General features: G+C 43.3%; 1 protein-coding gene across 2 annotated transcripts in view; it reads right to left on the reverse strand.

Moving 5' to 3' along the window:
• Positions 1–19040, reverse strand: part of lats2 (large tumor suppressor kinase 2) — a 124039-nt gene that overhangs the window by 8835 nt on the left and 96164 nt on the right. For both annotated transcript variants that reach the window (XM_084314014.1, XM_084314013.1), the window contains exons 4-6: positions 14117–15678; positions 11021–11248; positions 619–973 (exon numbers count right to left, since the gene is read on the reverse strand). In XM_084314014.1, the coding sequence (XP_084170140.1) occupies positions 619–973; positions 11021–11248; positions 14117–15678 (2145 nt within the window). The remainder of the gene's footprint in view (positions 1–618; positions 974–11020; positions 11249–14116; positions 15679–19040) is intronic.

Genomic DNA, 19040 nt, shown 5'->3' on the forward strand with positions numbered 1-19040 from the left:
TGTAATGCACCGTACAGTGCCACAGTATAGACGGGTTTCTTGTTTGTAAACACAATGTGTCGAGCCAATCAGCCTGCTGAATCACGTGATTGAGCTGTGGTGCTAAAAATAGGGCTCTATGGAGAAACCACTCTTGCCAAATCAGCGTGGCTGTGAGTGAGTCTTTCATGATTTTACATAGCTTTGGCATGGATTGATTGTTTAGATCACTAGCATGGCTAACAAATGCAAATATATTGTAGTCTGCCCCGTTGTTCTGACCATTTACATTTAGTCATTTAGCTGATGCTTTTGTCCAAAGCGACTTACAAGTTCTGTACAACAGGTCAGCAGGAAGGGTACAACTCTGGCAGCTAAGTAACATTGTTCATCAAACAGTGTTGAACTTGGGTGCTACAGTCTTGAGTGCATAGTAGTATAGACATATTAACATAGTAGGTAGTAATATAGGCAAGGAAGATTACTTAGTAGCAGAGTGCACAATAGTAAAAGACAGTACAAAGGTTACGTTATATTTTGGCGCTTGCGGCGCTCGTGCACACAGAGTCCGAAGTGGACGAGAAACCCGTCTACATGTAAACCCACTAGATCACCGCCGCCATGTCGTCGCTGTCTGACCTTTCTGGTAGTACTTGGAGTTGTGCGTCCAGCGGAAGCCGGTGCACAGGCCGAAGTCGGTGAGCTTAATGTGTCCGTCCAGGTCGATCAGGATGTTGTCCGGCTTGATGTCGCGGTGGATGAAGCCCATCTTGTGGACGCTCTCGATGGCCAGCGTCAGCTCCGCCACATAGAAGCGAGCCAGTGGCTCTGGGAAGATGCCCATGCGGATGAGGAGGCTCATCATGTCTCCTCCGGGGATGTAGTCCATGACGAAGTAGAGACTGTCCCGGTCCTGGAAGGAGTAGTAGAGACGCACCACCCACTCGTTGTCGGCCTCCGCCAAGATGTCGCGCTCCGCCTTCACATGCGCCACCTAGACGCCATATGAGAGTCAGTGATTCAGGAGAAAGATTGTTGATGTTTGGGCAAAAATCAATACAGTAATATATTGCAATATTTTGTATTTTATATTCAGTATCAATATTTATAAAAAATCTAATTTCTTTTACTGTAATAATTTTTTTTGGAATGAGGTGAACAGACTGAAAACGTTATCTTATTAGATAAAACAGATGAGGTATATATATTTTTATTGCAGATGGTAACAAAGCTTTCCATTGGGGATATAGTTAATAATAATCAAGTTGTGGTCAGTGGGGACTTCAAGATGGCAGCCGTGCAGTAGACAACTCGCACCACATGCTCCCGGTGGTAATTGACTAAACTATCTGAAAACACGGTTGAATTCTGATACCCCCCGAGAAAAACGAAGGGGAAGACAATTTCAAGGTTACTCTGTCGTGAAGATGAAATGGAGAACTCTGAATCAGAAGGAAAAGGCGATAAGGAGTCGGAGATAAGCAGACGCTCCACCAGGCACAGACAGACCCATATTACCCATATTACCCAATTAAAACTCTTGACTTGACTTGATACCGGAGGCTTTGGGCCTAGGAACGATTAGCAAGAAGCTAACGGCGGTAGACGCCAGGGTACAGATGGCGAGTAGGGCTGAACTAAGCGCTAGCAAAGAGATACACAAGGAAGAGATAACAGCGGGTGCGGAGACGGGAGAGGGAGAAGGAAAGACGGCTATGACAATGGAAAACATGCGCTCGCTCTTGAGAGAACTCTTATCAGAGGAAGCCGAGAAGAGAAATCAACAAACAATGGATGCCATGCGCGCACTGTGGAAGGAAGAAGCGGAAAAGAGGAACCAGCAGTTAATGGGGGAATTTGCGCGGTTGGAGGAAAAGCTGGAGAAACAAAGCGAAGCTTTATGGGCAAGTTGGGAAAGAAAGATAAAAGATGGGTTGGAGGAAAAGATGGAGACATGTGAGGCTACCGTGGCTAACCTAGAAGCGAGGATGAGGGAACAGGAGAGAAGGTACACGGAAAGAGAGGCCTCGTTGGACAGCAGAGCTACGGACCAAGATCATTGGGAGAAGGAGTGCCAGAGGCTCCGAACTGATAGTAAAGAGATGGGAGAGAATATGGAGAATATGATCAACTACGCTAAACGGAAGAATCTGAGAGTGATCGGCATACCAGAGGAACAGGACCCGAAAGGACAGAGAGGGACGATGACAGAATACTACTCAAAGATGTTCGGCGGGTTAGCGGGGACAGGAGTCTTCACTAAAAATCCCAAGCTGGAGGCGGTGTACAGAGGAGCCCCCGCAAGAAGGAAAAAGAAAGGCGAAAACGGAACCGGGAGGAGGCCACTCATAGTGGTATTCTCCAACCAACGGGACAAAGAAACCATACTAGACATCGCAAAGAAGAAACGAGTTTTGACACACGAAGGATTACAAGTGAGGATATACCAAGACCTCGCCCGTCTCTGGTCAAGAAACGGGAGGAATACAGGGAAGTGAGAGACTACTGCTTTCGGGGGAAAGGACAGACGGGCTTTGTACGAGGAGCCATCCTGAAGGTGACATGGGAAGGAAGGACTACTCTGTGTGAGACTCCCGATCAAGCACGACGAGCCTGTGGTATGACGGTGGGGACAGACCCAGCGCAACGGGGACAGTCACCTGCGGGGCAAGGATCAGAGGAAAGCAACAGGAGGGACCGACACAGTAGGATGACACGGGTAGATAAGAATGGTATATTAGGGAAGGGAGGGGGGTAAGGGAAATAATCTATAAAATCGGGCAATTTCAATGATTCAATATATAGGCAGTACGGGTACGGAGACATTAGGGATTGTAATTTCTAAGGGAAATCTCTAAGAGACATTCCCCCATGCTTGATATACAAGGGAAAAGGCATGGGTATATATGGCGGGCCCCCCTTCTTACCAGATAATTGATATGAATATAATATGTCAGGGACCGAAACTAAAGCCCGCCGCCCGCCAGGGGCGCTCAGTTTTTACCTTTGGCGCTTGACACTTAGAGGGCTGCCCGCCGTGTGGCGTGTAATCAATCAAGTTCATAATGATACTCTTATTTTGAAAATCTGTGCGGGTCTCATTTCCGCCCCAAGCGCATCTCCAGTCATAATATCGATGGCTCCGGCAGTTAGCAACAATTAGGTTCGTATGATACTCTTATTTTGAAAAAAAAACGTGTCAACGAGTCATATCCGCCCAGCCCTGCAGCGGGATGCGTTTTCCTTAATGATAAGCAAGCAGTGCAAGAATGCGGAAGCATTCTACCGTAGTGGCGTGCGGTAATGCGCCTTTCATTTTCCGCCGCCCAGCGCCCGTGCGTGCACCGGCGGCGGCGTGCTCGCTCAGGTGCGTGCGTGCGCCGGCGTGCTCGCGCGAGGTGCCCGCGCATGCGCATGAGATCCCGCCTTGGTTCGACACGAGCGGAGCTCAATATATATAAGTCACCGCCCCTTATTCAGTATCTAGAAATAGCTCAATTGGCAAGACTACATGGCTGTGGATCCTATGGCTTGTTTGCTGGCGAGTTCGAATCCCATCGAATATTTTTTTTTTAACGTGATTTTTTTTTTAACGTGTATTCTTTCGCCGGTTAAGGTTAGGCATGGTTAAGGTTAAGGTTAAGGTTAGGCATTGTTTCGGAGTTGGTTAAGGTTAGAACGGTTAAGTTTAGGCGCTGTTAAGGAGCTGGTTAAGGTTAGAGTTTGTCAAAGAGAATGGCAATATAATTTCTATGGTTAAGGTTAGGCATGGTTAAGGTTAAGGTTAAGGTTAGGCATTGTTTCGGAGTTGGTTAAGGTTAGAACGGTTAAGTTTAGGCGCTGTTAAGGAGCTGGTTAAGGTTAGAGTTTATCAAAGAGAATGGCAATAGACAGCCTATTTCCGCGCGACAGCTCCCAAAGCGGGCCTGAAAAGAAAGGCGCTTTACCGTAGTGGCGTGCGGTGACGAATGCGGAAGCATTTTTGCACTGCTTGCTTATCATTAAGGTAGACGCCAGCGGGATACTATTGGCTAAGGGCTTCTGCTCGCAGTGCTCATGTCAACACAGGCAGGCTGCTCTAGTCTAGAAGAGCGGACCTCCATGAGCTACCGTTACTGTTTAAACAATGACCCAGTCAACTATTCACTTTTAGTTTAATACATGACGAGGCATTGTCTAACGGTATCTAGCTGGCTAGCTACTGATAGCTGCTGATATCAACAAATGCTCCAGCAATAGTCGACTCGAGTGCATAATACCTCCGTTCCCTCGTTAGCTAGCTTAGCTAGCTCACGTTAGATCTATCTGTCCCAGTAAACTAATTTGTCTTAACGTTATCTACCGGGCTAGCAGTAGCTACAGATAGCTCCTGATATCAATGTCTTATAACATTGATTGAATGCGTATTCTAGCTGAGGGCATGTTGAATGTGATTTGACAAAAGAAGCGTAACGTTATAAATAGGGTCCAGCTGCATCGCCGGAGAATCCTTGCATGCTGAATGTAGGGTCTAGCTGAATATAGGGTCTAGCTGCAGGGCCGGAGAATCCTTGCTGGAGCTGGAGGCTACTCAAGTATACACACAGACAGTGGAGCTGTTTGCAGATAGCAAGCATTTTGACTTATTGCGTGGTGGCGATGTCTCGCAGATAATACAACTACAAGTATGATTATATAATATATATTTTATTTAAAAAAAATTTTTTATATAAAATATATATATATTTTTTTTTAATCAAAAAAATTTTGGCAGGTAAGAAATATGCTTGGCGGGTAGACTCTTCCCATCTACCCGCCACTGGCCGGTGAGTCAAAAAGTTAATTTCGCTCCCTGTAATATGTGTATGGGGGCTTTATGTAGGAATAAGAGGTTCAAGGTCCCGACTTAAAAGAGGGAAGGGGGGGGGGGATTCTGAGAACAGCTGAAGCAGGGGAATGGTATATTCTGGGGGAAAGGGTCATTTCCATTTTTCAATATGTGGACTGGGCGGGTATAGTTAAGTAGTTATAGTTAGTTAAAGGTAATATGGAGAGGCCGAGGGCCAAACATAGACAGAAGGAGGAGTGGATAGTTAGGAAATGGGGATGAAGGGAAAATGTATATTTCATAAAAACACTGCAATTTTGGGTATAGATAAGGGAAACTAATAGAGAGGGAAAAGTGTGTAAGTTAGAAGGCCTGGCAACCTCTACCGTTCAGTACAGTACTGGACACACAGACAGAAAAAAGGGATAGCTATATAGGAATACAACGGAGAGGTCAAGGACCCAACATAGAAGTGAGGAGGAGTGGATAGTTAGGATCTGTGGAGGAAGGGGAAGAGTATAGTACATAGAAGCGCAACAAGTTCTGGTTTAACTCTACAAAAGATACCCCCCTTCTTAACGGGTAATGGGTATAGCTTAGGGATTTTCGTAGGCCATATCCCCTTTCTTAACAGGTATTGGATATGGTTGATGCCCGGTAGGTGGCGGACTTGGTTTTGTTTCAAGAGTTTTGTTTCAATGTTCCAATGTTTTAAAGTGATGGAGACCTAGAAGTTTGGAGGCTGAAATAGAGGACTCCTCGAGATGGTTATGGGAGGAGGAAGGGGGAGAGTAATGATACAGACTCAAGTTGAAGATAGTTTAGTCAAGTTAGACGTTAAATAACAGAAATGAGAAAAAGGGAGCATGGGGTTAGGGCATACTAGGAGGGAAGAGCAGCAGGAGAGAGAGAAAGGCAGGTAAGATGCATCCTGTTAATAGGAAGCAGAGAGGGACCTGTGGGAAGTCGGAAAAGAGGAGGGTCAGAAGTCCACTCCCAATAGGGGGGGACGTTAGCTTTATATGTGGGGTCTGGGGATATTTGTGTTTTTCTCTTTTTTTATTTATTATTACAGGACACTTCGGCTGGAACACCACATCACAAAACATGGAGGAGAGAGGGGGGAGGGGGGCAAGAAGAGAGTGGGCAACATAGGACATAGGGATGAGTAGGAACGAAATAAAATATATGAGCTGGAACGTGAGGGGAATGAGCCACATTATTAAGCTAAAACAGATTCTAGGGAAGTTAAAAAGATCAGGAGCGAAATAGTTTATTTACAGGAAACACACAGCACTGGGGAAGATGTCAGGAGAGTTGAGAATAGATGGCAAGGACAGGTCTACTTGGCCCCATTCAACTCACAAGCTAGAGGAGTGATGATACTGATAGACAAGTCAATACCATTTACTTTAAGAAATAAAATTGTAGACCCGGGAGGGAGATTTATAATATTAAGCGGTACTATAGTCTCCATGCAGGTGAACCTAGTAAATATATATGGACCAAACAATGATGACCCGCTGTTTTTTCGAGAACTGTTTATGAAAATGGCGACTCTCACGGGCCAGTTCATCATGGGGGGAGACTTTAACTGCGTGAGGAGACCGGAAATAGATAAGTCAGGGGGAGGGGATACCTCCCACGGAAGAACAAGGAAAGTAATGGATACGTTTATGAGAGACCTCGACTTGGTGGAGATATGGAGAAAACTAAACCCAGGCAAGAGGGAATATTCGTGCGCTTCTAAATTACTAAGTAGGCCAACGTTCTCTAGAATAGACAATTTTTTAGTTTCGACGAGCTTGATATCTAAATTTACAGGAAGTGAATATGACAGTAGATTACTGTCTGACCATTCTCCAATGACGTTAAGTATGAACATGCCGGAAATAGCGAAGGCACCCCCTAGATTTAGACTCCAAACCACATGGCTCAACAACCCGAAATTTATGACTTTTATAGGTGAAAAAATAGACATGTACTTCTCCATAAATACAGACCAGACAAGTGCAACGGTGAGATGGGAGGCATTTAAGGCGTATATAAGGGGAGAAATGATAAGCTATACTAAACATAAATCTAAAGAACATTATAAACAAATGGAGGACATAGAAAGACAGGTGAAAGAAGTGGAAGAACAGCTATATAGAGGAGAAGACCCAGCAAAACAGAGGGAACTGCGGGTATTAAAGGCCCAGTACAAACATCTATCCACTACAAAGATAACATCAGACTTACAGTGGCTAAAACAATCATACTACGAACAAGGGGAAAAAGCAGGCAAGATACTAGCGTGGAGAATTAGAAAGGCACAAACGGAAAGAATGATAATTACGATCAAATTAGGGAATGGACTTGAAACTAATGACCCAATAGAAATAAATAGCGCCTTTAAGGAATATTATGAAAAGTTATATAAATCGGAATACCCGAAAGACACAGAGCAACAAAAGGAATTCCTGGACAAGTTAGAATTCCCAAAAATAACGGAAGAGGAACAGAAACGGTTTGACCAAGAGCTAACGATAGAAGAATTAAACGAGGCGCTTACGGTTATGAATAGTGGGAAGGTGGCGGGCCCAGATGGGATACCATACCAACAGAAATATACAAGATATTCGCAGGGAAACTGCTACCCCATCTACTGGAAATGTTCAATGAAGCATATGAAGAGGGGACTTTGCCTCCATCCTTAAGATCGGCGATGATTTCGGTACTTAAGAAACCGGGTAAACCACCCTCGGACACAACTTCATATCGTCCTGTGTCCCTCATGTCCCGCATTTCATTGTATACCTGTATGCCGTGACAATTAAAACTCTTGACTTGACTTGACTTGACTTGTGATACGAACATTTTATGTAAGGCGCTGGCTAGGCGCATAGAGGAGTCGGTTCCACATCTGATTAAAAATGACCAGAACGGATTTGTATTGGGAAGACAGGGGTTTCATAACATTAGGAGATTACTAAATGTTCTTCACACTAAGAAAAACGAAAAAGACCATGCAGTTCTGTCATTAGACGCCGAAAAGGCATTTGACAGGATTGAGTGGGGATATCTGTTTGAAACACTTAAAAGGTTTGGGTTTGGAGAATGATATATAAAATGGATCAGGATTCTATACACAGACCCAATGGTCGAAATAACTACGAACAACCAAATATCGACACCGTTTAAACTACAGAGATCTACCAGACAGGGATGTCCGATTTCTCCGTTGCTATTTCTGTTCGCAATCGAACCATTAGCGATGACGATTAGACAGGACCCGGGAATCACGGGGATGAGAATAGGGGGTATGGAGCATCGCCTATCGCTTTTCGCGGACGATATAATACTATACTTAACTAAATTGGATACCTCAATTAGAAATGCGAACGAAATACTGGAGAAATTTGGAGTATTTTCAGGATATAAGACGAATCAAAATAAAAGTGCACTTATGTTACTAAATGAGAGAGAAAGGGAGAAAGCACCGGTGCACACGCAGTTTGCGAGCTCCCCCAAGGGGTTTACATATTTGGGGATAAAGATAACCCCGGAGATTAAAGACTTAGTACAGAGTAATTACGATCCAATAATGACAGATGTAGAAAATAGCCTTGAAAGATGGAGCAAATTACCAATATCAATGATAGGCAGAGTGAATGTTATTAAAATGACTATATTGCCTAAATTCCTATACCTATTCCAATCAATCCCAATGCCCTTGCCTGAAACCTTCTTTCGGAGATTGAAAACGATGTTCACACGTTTCATATGGAACAATAAAAAACCCAGGTTGAGACTGACACTCCTTTACCTCCCATATGACAGAGGAGGGCTTAGACTTCCAGATATGAGGCTTTATTACTGGGCGGCACAGCTCAGGACAGCAATGTTTTACTTTCAACAGACAGATATACCGGCTTGGATGGAGATAGAAAAAGAAGAGACAAAGATAACACTAGACGCATATATGTATTCACGACAGAGTAGCTTGTTGATAAAAAGTACAAAGAACCCGTTCCTCAAAAACACAGTAAGGATCTGGCACAAGGCGCACTTACACTTAGGTAGAAGAGATAAATTATCGGGGTATACACCAATCTGGGGGAATGAGGAATTTAAACCGGGAAGGAATGATGGGGGATTAAATAATTGGGCAGAAAGGGGTTTGGGTAAGATTAAAGACTTATACAAAGAGGGGGAATTGATGACCTTCGAACAGATAGTAAGCACATTTGAAATCCCAAGATCACATACTACTTTCAAATCAGGAGCTACGTAGTCTCAAAGAACAGGGGCACAGAGGAACCACCCACAACCATAATAGAAAGACTTACTAGGAACAATATGGTGGGAAGAGGACAATTATCCAAGTTTTATGATGTGTTGCTATCAGGATCGGATGAGAGCTCTTTGAGCAGTTTGCGGGCATGGGAGAGGGACATGGGGGTAGAAATAGCAGAAGAGGACTGGGAACAAGCATGTGAAATGTCACCGACACTTTCAATCAATACCAGATGTAAACTCCTACAATATAAGTGGATACACAGAGTATATATGACACCAGAGAAATTACACAAGTTTTATCCTGTGATCCCGGATGAATGTACTAGGTGTGGGGTAGAGATAGGGACCCTATACCACTGTATGTGGGAATGTGAGAAGATACAGGAATATTGGAAGGAGATATTGGAACTCATATCGGAGATGACAGAGATAGAAATCCCGACCGATCCTAAGTTATGTATACTACACTTATACCCGGAGAAGTTCCCAGCTTATATTAGAAAGAGGAAATTGATTAATTTTTGTTTGCTACAGGCCAAGAGAGTGATAGCTCTAAACTGGAAGGAGATACAGAGACCAGGGGCTAAACAATGGTTAAAGGAAGTGTCAGAAAACTTAGCAATGGAGAAACTAACATACATACAGAAGGGAAAAACAGAACAATTTGAAAGGACTTGGTCATCGTTTATACATTTCCTGGAAAGGGTAAGAATCTAAAGGAGAGAGATAGGAAACATGAAAGGTAAGGGAAAGGAAAGGGAAAATGGGAGGAAGGTTTAGGGGAAAAAAGAGAAGGAAAAAAGAGAAAAAAAAGAAAGGTGGATGGAGGTAGAGAAGCCGAAGAACAGTTGTTTATTTTTATCATTATTTTATTTTTTATTTTTTAATTTATTTTATTTTATGTATTTTATTAGTTTGTTTTTTATGGTATTTTTATTTAAATTGTTGTGCTGATATTTCCATGGTTTCTGGTAGGTAAGTTAAAGGAGAGCTATTGGGATGTTTCTTTCACTATGTGGGGACTTTTGCACAGTTCCGGTGAATCTATGGAACACCTCGGAAAGGTTTGAAAAATATATATATATATATATATATATATATATATATATAAATAAATAAAATAAGAGGATCATTGTTCTATATTTCTAATCAGGTACTGAAAAGCAACATGGTTCTATCTTAGGATATTGGGACATTTTAAGGCTGGGCTCCCACCACTGTGTGGACGGGTGCCAAATGCCACACAGGCTGCCACTTAGGCGGGTGAGAAATCTCGGACATTGAGAGTTGGATACGTGGATACTGTTGATGTGAATCCATAGAGCTGGGGAAAGGTACTGGACACTGAGGAATGCCATTTATAGGATAGTTCCCCTTTATAAATTAACATTAACAATAATTATTTCTATTGTAGTATGTCTGCGGAAATGTCATTTGTATTATAATTAGGGAAGGGAGGGGATTGGAGGGTGTCTTTTTATTTTTGTCATGTGCTATTTTCTGTATATATGTATGTTTGTGTAAAAGGAAAAAATTGCAATAAAAACATTGTTTAAAAAAAAGTTGTGGTCAGTGTGTGTTAAAGAGGCACATTGCAATTGGTTGAACAATGTTGCATGTACAATTGGTCAGTGTGTGATGCACACTAAATAATCTGATAAGCTTTGATGTCAATTCTGTGAATAAATACATAATTCTAGCTTTTTGCCTTTTTATGGGTATTTTTTCTTTTTCAGTTACACAGATATTGCGATGTATCGTAGATTAAACTTCTTGCAATATATCGCTTATCGTATATATCGCGTATCGTGATATTATCGTTATCGAGGGCCAAATATCGTCACAGTATGATCTCATGAGTTACTGGTATCATCCCTAGTTAGCATGTGCGTGATTCACTGTCTCGCCCACTCCCACTGGATAACAACGTCTACCGCGTCTCAATGCAGTCACCTGGTTGCGATTGAGGACGTCCTTCTTCCTCAGTGTCTTCATGGCGTACAAGGCGCTTGTGTCCACCTTGCGCGTCAGACACACCTCGCCGAAGGCTCCGATGCCCAGCGTCTTGATCTTGATGAACATGGACTTGTCCATCTTGGCTCGGCGCAGGCGGTTGTAGTTGGACTCTTTCTGATTGAGCATCTTCCTCATCTGCTCCTGCTCTGCCTCCGATAAGCCAGCCTGGGAGGAGATGGGGGGTAAGGAGAGGAGGAAAGGTTGAGACAACAGCTCATTCCTTATTTCCTCCTCTACAAATAATATACAAATGAAATATATATATATATTAGGGCTGTCAGTTTATCGCGTTAATTAGATAAATTAATTACACAGCAAATGTTCACGTTATGATTTTCTTTTTTTTATCTCATTCCATAAGAACGTAGAATAAACATTTATAGACATTTTTTTTTAAATGGTCAATTTGCATGTTCTTGGTATCTGATTCTAGGGACATCTATGGATCTCAGGGAATGTATTCCCAGTGTCAGAAATGTGTCTGTTACTAGGCTTGAGTAAATTGTAATGAACCAAATGAGAATATCAATAAAAATGTCTTTATCTTTTGACTGTGAATAACACCATGCTAAAATTGACCAGACCTGAAAAATCTAAGCAAATGAATAAAGGAAAGATGATTAAACAGAAGGTTTTGTAGATACAGTACTGAATTCTGCCATCCGGACACATGCAATTTGAAATATGATTATAGAATATAGAATATCAGGCCTAAAATAGTTATGTGATTAAAATGCGATTCATTAGATTAATTTATTACAAATCCTGTAATTAATTAGATAACATTTTTTAATCGCCTGACAGCACTAATATATGAGTGCTGTCAGGTGATAAACCATTTTTTAGCATGGTGTTATTCACAGTCAAAGATAAAGAAATTTTTATTGATATTCGCATTTGGTTCATTACAATTTACTCAAGCCTAGTAACAGACACAGTATTTCTGACACTGGGAATACATTCCCTGAGATCCATAGATGTCCCTAGAATCAGATACCAAGAACATGCAAATGGACCATATTAAAAAAAAAAGTCTGTAAATGTGTATTCTACGTTCTTATGGAATGAATGAGATAAAAAAATAAAATAATAACTTTTTTTTTAATTATTAATTTTGAGTTAATTTTCATAACACAATAATTTGCTGTGTAATTAATTAATCTAATTAACGCGATAAACTGACAGCCCTAATATATATATATATATATATATATATATATATATATATATATATATATATATATATAGTATATATTGTATTGTATATATATATTGTATATATTGTATAAATATATATACAATATATAAATACTTCCAACTAGCATAAATATGTCCATACCAAAGTCAAAAAATAACTTCTCTCCCTCTTATTTATTACTTATTTCTGTTTGTCAGCATGATGGCACTAGAAAAGAAAGAAAAATATAAGTTTTCAAAAAATAAAATCTGAATAATACTCTAGGGGATGGGCCGTGTTGGAACGGCCAGACACGAAAATAAAATCATTCATTCATTAATTTCAACTGCTGACTAAAACAAGCACATTTTAATTTCAGACAGTTATGGCAGAGAAAAGTGTGACTTGAGTTGAACTCAGCAGCCTGATCTTATCTCCATCCTTACAATCACAGGTCTTACCTAACCGTCTGGGTCTGACTGTGACAAATCTGGTCTCCTTTCAAAATGGGTGCTCAATCTCTGTCAAGACGGTCAAAAGGGCAGAAGCCAAAGTAATGATTTTTTTTGACAAGCTGCTGCAAATACAGCAGTGTGAACCCACTGACTGCTACTCAGAGGACTGGGTCTGAAACACCGGAGGGAGAATTCTCTAGATGGATGACCTCTTGGTCGCTGTGACCCTCCTCAACCTTCCTGCTCTGTCATCAAGCTTAGAGAGCACCCATATAGTCTATGGGATTAGTACAGATATAGACCAATTTAGTTGGAATGGGCATGACATTTTGTGGTTATTTAGTGGTTAGTTGACACTACATGGTCCTCATCGCCGTCTGTTGAACGAGGTGGTTATTCCAACAAGATTCCATTTGAGCTTCTCTGATTGGCTAGAATGGGGAGGCTTCTGCACTGTCGCTACACTGAATAAATCTTTTTATATATTTTTTTATTTAACCAGGCAGGTCACATTCTTATTTACAATGACGGCCTGGCAAGAGGACAAGAGGGCCTCTCGAATGGTAACAGGGACATAAATAAATAAAAATAGGAAAAACAAGAACAATCCAGATGAGACTATTGAGATGAGACTATTGAGATGAGACTATTAGATACAGACGATACAAACACCACAGGGGAAATAATTAAAACACACACAAAACAAACAAATACAATTACAAGGTATGTAAGACATGAAGCAGAAGACAATTTACATGTCAGTTAAAAGGCTGTAAACTCACTGTCAGTGTGTCCATTTGAAGATATGTTTTGTAGCAAAAATATTGAAATAATAAAACATTATTTTAAAGATTTGATCAAAGATCTTCCACATTGTAGCTTTAATAAGTTGCCATTTCAATAACAGGTTGCTTGTAAATATGGACCTATGCGTTTTGCTGTAGGACAAAAACAACAAAAAAGGAATAATGAAAAGCGTCCCACTCCTACTTTAAGGAAACCATTTGTTGAGGCCTGTTTATATGGTCACATGTGATAATGAGTTACTATGAGGTACCGAGGAGAAGCAAATATTGTGGTATAAAGCCCTCTGTAAAATAAACTCCGATTATAGCTGGGTAAAACAATTATAGGTTTTCCTGATTTGATTAATAAAATCCCAGATTGAAAAAAAAAAAGAAAAAAAAAAAGAGACATATTATATATGCCCTATATTGTGTTGACTATTGTAGTGTTCGTCATGTTAAATAAAAAATACATTCATGCAACTGCTTTGTGGTCAATTCTTAATGTAAACATTAATACTTTGAATAATGCGCCAGGTTAGAGGGTTTAGAGGGTTCCTTGTACAATTTACAGCATTAGTTCTTGGAGATCCCAGAATCCCAGCAGTGGTCTTACCTTGGACATCTCTTGCTCCAGCTGCAGCCTGCGGTTGAGTTTCTGCTGGTAGGTCTTCATCACGTTCTCTATGTGCTGCTCCATGTAGAACTTGAAGGCAAACGGCGAGTAGCTCTTGATCCGCGACTCTCTCTTCTCCTCGTCGCGGCCGTTCTTCCTCAGCGGGACGGGCGACGTCTGGATCTGCTTCTTGTCCTTCACAGTCTTCTCTCCCTTGCCCGCTTTAGTCTTCTCCTTCCCCTGCTGGCTCTCCTCCCCCTTGCTGCTCCCCCCGCTCCCGGCTCTGGTAGCGGGGCCGCCGAGGTCCGGTGCGCCGCACATGGTCCCTTCCAGGGCCCCGGGCTCGCCGGCGACCCCGGTCATGAGTAAAGTTTTGGGGTACGGGGGCGGCGGGCAGCGTGGCTCCTGAGCTGGCTCCAGGGTGTAAGTCTCCTCAGGCATGTAGGCGAGTGACTCTGCGGCGTCCTGGGCCTGCGCCGCCATCCATCCAGGGTGACACGGCCCCACCGCCGTCTTGGGTTCGGGCCTCATCACCCGTATGCTCTTCACCGGCTGCTGGATGGGTGGAGAGGTGACGGCGGTGATGGTGTTCGGCGGACCCAGGGAAGGGTCCTGTTTGCCGGCTGACGGAGGCACGGCCAGACTAGGCCGGACGTTGTTGGGTCCGTTGGCGCGGTTGTTGAAAGAGTTGGTTCTGCTAGGCACGCGCACCTCCCCCCGGAACGGGCCCTGGGGCTGAGGCTGCCTGGCTTGAGGGGCCCCCTCGGGCCCCGGGGGTGCGGCCCAGTGGTGCTCATACAGGTCCAGGTTAAGGCTGGCCCTGGAGGGCGTCAGCAGCCCCTGGGGGAGGTCGGAGAAGTCGGGCCCCATGACCGCACCGCCTGGAGAGCGGGACATCATGTGGACCTGGTGAGAGGTGGGGCTGGCCTGGCGCGGGTGGGAGTGAGGCGGCAGGTACAAGCCGGCAGGGTATACCCCTCCCCCCGGTACGTTCTGACCCATGGGCCCTTTCCCCTGCATGTTGACATAGTTGTCCGGGGGCGCCATCTTGTTCTGGAAGGAGGCGCTCCTTTTGACCCCATAGCCCGCAGGCTCCATCATGTGAGGCCTGGCGTGGCTGTAGTCATAGTGAGGGCCCGGCACAGGGACCCCTGGTGGCTGGGGCTGGTGCTGCAGGGGCTGGCCGGGGACACTGTAGCTCATCATAGGCCCGTGCTGCTCCATGCTAGCGGGATACGCCTTGGGCTGAGCCCCTGGGGGATACATAGGGTTTCCTGGGTTAGTCTGAGCAGCCATGGCTGGTGGGTATGCTCCCATGCTGGGCGGCCGTCCCATAGGGTTGCCCATGGCGGGGCCCTGTGCGGGGCCCGAGGGGGGCATCATGTAGGTCATGACGGGTGGAGCGCCCATGTAAGGCCTGGTCATCTCTCCCTCAGGACCATACACTGCCGTTCCCTCATACATGGTGCCGCCCATCTGGTGATAAGGGGGCATGGCACCCACATCACCCGTGGCCTCCATGGGGGGCCGGTGGTCCATCGAGTTCGGCATACCACCTTTTCCTACAAAATAAAATGCTACTTTAATCCCAAGCAGCAGCATTTTCACACCAAAAGTAAATACTGTAGAGCAGTGGTCCCCAAACTACGGCCCGCGGGCCGGATCTGGCCCGCCTCCACATTTGGCCCGGACGCCCCCCTAGAGCCCTGGAGGTTAACAAAATAAAAATAAAAATGTATCGTCTGTGCTGAATGTCTGTTAGTGTTTGATATTTTTTGTTGGTTTTTAGTACATTTAAACATCCATTTTTAGTAAGTAGTAGTTTTCATTTGATCCTATAATTTTTTCATTCACCGATTTGTGGACTTTTTTTTAGTGTCCTGAAAGGCGCCTTATAAATAAAATGCATTATTATTATTATTATTATTATTATTATTATTATTATTATTATTATTTATTATTATTATTATTATTATTATTATTATTATTATTATTATTATTATTATTATTATTATTATTATTATTATTATTATCATCATCCAGGAGGGAAAGGACACTTTGGATAGTAGGGACTGCATCTCTGCCTGTCCTGACCAGGAAACACTTTGCAACTGTGATCTCCTCTGGAAGTAGTTGGATATTGTAATGTGTGGCGAGGGGTTGCAGCAATTCCACTGAGAGAAACTGGTCTGAGGCTGGATAACATGCCTGTATGCCTCTCTTAAGTTGTTCTCCAACTCATGAGAACCAGGGCCCCGTTCCCCGTACCTGGTTCAACTAAGTCGATCAAGATGTCATTATCCAGCTTCAGTTAACCCGATGTTTGAAGCCGGGATTTTCCTGTTCCTCGAAGGTGGATTCAGTCTCGTTAACTCGATTCAGACTTGAGACTCAGGATAAATGCGCGCGGCCGCTTCAGTTGAAAAGCCAGCACGTATCGATGGCAGAGATCCTGATTCTCTAACGGCATTGATTGATTAATTGATTTAAAACTTTATTGACAGATTGCAATACGGCTCAATCGCCTCGCCGACAAGTTAAATGCGTTATCTAGGCTAATTTTAAGTCCCTCATTACCTCAATCAATCAGATTATATTTCTTTAAACTTGCCTGCTGGATTGAATAATCAAATGAGATCTTGCTAGCGAAAATAATTAGTTAAACTGTTATACAGAATTACGATACGGCTCTCTTACCCATTGATTGATGTGTGGTCGATCTTTTACTTATCTCCACTGTGGTCTAACGGGTTGTTCTTTTGACTTTCACGCAGACGACCGGGGTTCGAAACCCTAGTCTTTTCCTTCTTTTTGCAATATAGGAATAATTCAATTTGGTGCACGTTGAGAGCTATATAAAGAATGACATCCTCAATGCATGTAGATTTATAATATTTTAACTTAAAACCAGGCTACTTTGGCGTATAATCATTAATATTATATTCAATTTTTTTTTATTGGAAACACAGGGTTTCGAACACCGGTCGCTGGGTTGGCAGGGTTGAGCACTACCGCTGCGCCACTGTGCCAGATGGGATAAATTCATTGTTTATACATTAATGAACGAGAGACCCGTGTTTAGAATATTCTTTATTTTGAATGAAGTTTTATTTCTTTATCCTCATTCATTAATGTGACGTCAACGGCTCATTCAATTTCTCAAATCCGTCAAACAGCGCATCTCATCAGACATCTTAATCCCAGTTACAATTAAAATAACCACAAAGTCATAATGTGTACATCGCACCGAGCGAGCGCCACGGTATATATAACGTGCATTATTTAGGACAAAGTGAATTTAGTATCAGCATTTTGGGTCTATTTTACATTTCAAAAGCCCCCTCTGGAAGAATGGAGCACAAAAACGTAATTCAGAATGGTATAATGCAGATCGTAGACTGTGGGAATAATTTCAGGAAACGGGCTGTCACTTCTTTGCGGGGGCGTGGCGATGGTTGATCCGGCTAACTTGAACTTAAACCCTGCTTTCGACCAGGCTCAAACTTTTGGATCTGTTGTCATGGTGATTTGGAAAATCCAGGTACGGGGAGCCGGAAAGTCCGGCTTAAGTCAGACTTAACCGAAAGTTATCCGGCTAACTCAATTATCCAGGTACGGGGAACGGGGCCCTGCTCTCAAGCTCTTGCAGCATTCTGTCGAGGACTGGATAGAACAGCTGATCTCCTGAGCTGAGGTCTGAGCTTGTGCCACAAGATGACTCAACTACATACTCGAAAGTCAAGTTAGACCACGCTCACAATAATTGACACTGGGTGCTGCAATCCCGAAGATATAAGTAGAAAAAAGCAGGAAGCCGGACCAGCACTCTCAGGTTTCGACCATTTTAATCGCAGCCGGATACAACAGACATGTTTCAGAGAACAGGTGTTCCTTCTTCAGTGTTAATGGCTAGCCATTAACACTGAAGAAGGAACACCTGTTCTGAAACATGTCTGTTGTATCCGGCTGCGATTAAAATTGTCGAAACCTGAGAGTGCTGGTCCGGCTTCCTGCTTTTTTCAACTACATACTCGTCCATCCTTTTCTGCTTCCTCCTTTGGCTGGTAGTATGTTCCTCAATCCCAAGGCCATTACATATGACCTTTGTCCTGTCATACATGTCCACTGCCATCTCTGATAACCTTTGAGTGTGTCCTGTACAGTTGTACAGTTTCCCCCACCCTGTCTACCCAACCCCCCACCCCACCCACCCAACCACCTCCAATGTACAGTTCCCCCCCCACCCCACCTACCCAACCTCCTCCAATGTACAGTTTCTACGTCAAATGTATATACTCTCTTTTTTAGACTCTTTTTGTATCACAAACAGTACTGTATTTGTAAATCTGGTATGTCATAAATGTATAGATGTAGCAGTACTGTCTATCTGTATGTCGTGTATGTCATATATGATGAATTGAAAATGGGGGACCCTGATGTAAACAAGACGAAAGTCTCTCTGGTCTGCATCCTCTTAACACATTGGTCGCCAAAATCGCTTTTCAGCGTTATTGCCCGCCATGCGTTGTCTGCCAAGATCGCTGTACAGCGTTTTTTAGATCAATATAAAAAGATTTCGCCATGGCATTCATAATTCATCCACCCAACCCCAGATGCCATAGCTGGACCCTAGATGTGACTGCAACGGCTCAATACCGCCGCCTGGTGGATGGTCGGGCGAGTTACACTCGCAAAAACAGGAAGTGCCATCGGTGCATCGATGAAAGTCCTCCGGCAGTCACATCTCGTTACGGGACTCCCGACAGACACTATAGTACATGTGGATCGCTTTCTAAACGTAATAATCGATATGATTTCTGCGTTTATTGCGCCATACAAACCGGAAATGGACCTAGGCGATCGGCGTCGTATAATTGGGATCTTTCACCGCCAGTCTCATTGGCCCACGGTAAGGGGAATATAA

The sequence above is a fragment of the Notolepis coatsorum genome (genome assembly GCF_963971535.1).
Source record: "Notolepis coatsorum genome assembly, chromosome: 5".
In the NCBI taxonomy this organism is placed as follows: Eukaryota; Metazoa; Chordata; class Actinopteri; order Aulopiformes; family Paralepididae; genus Notolepis; species Notolepis coatsorum.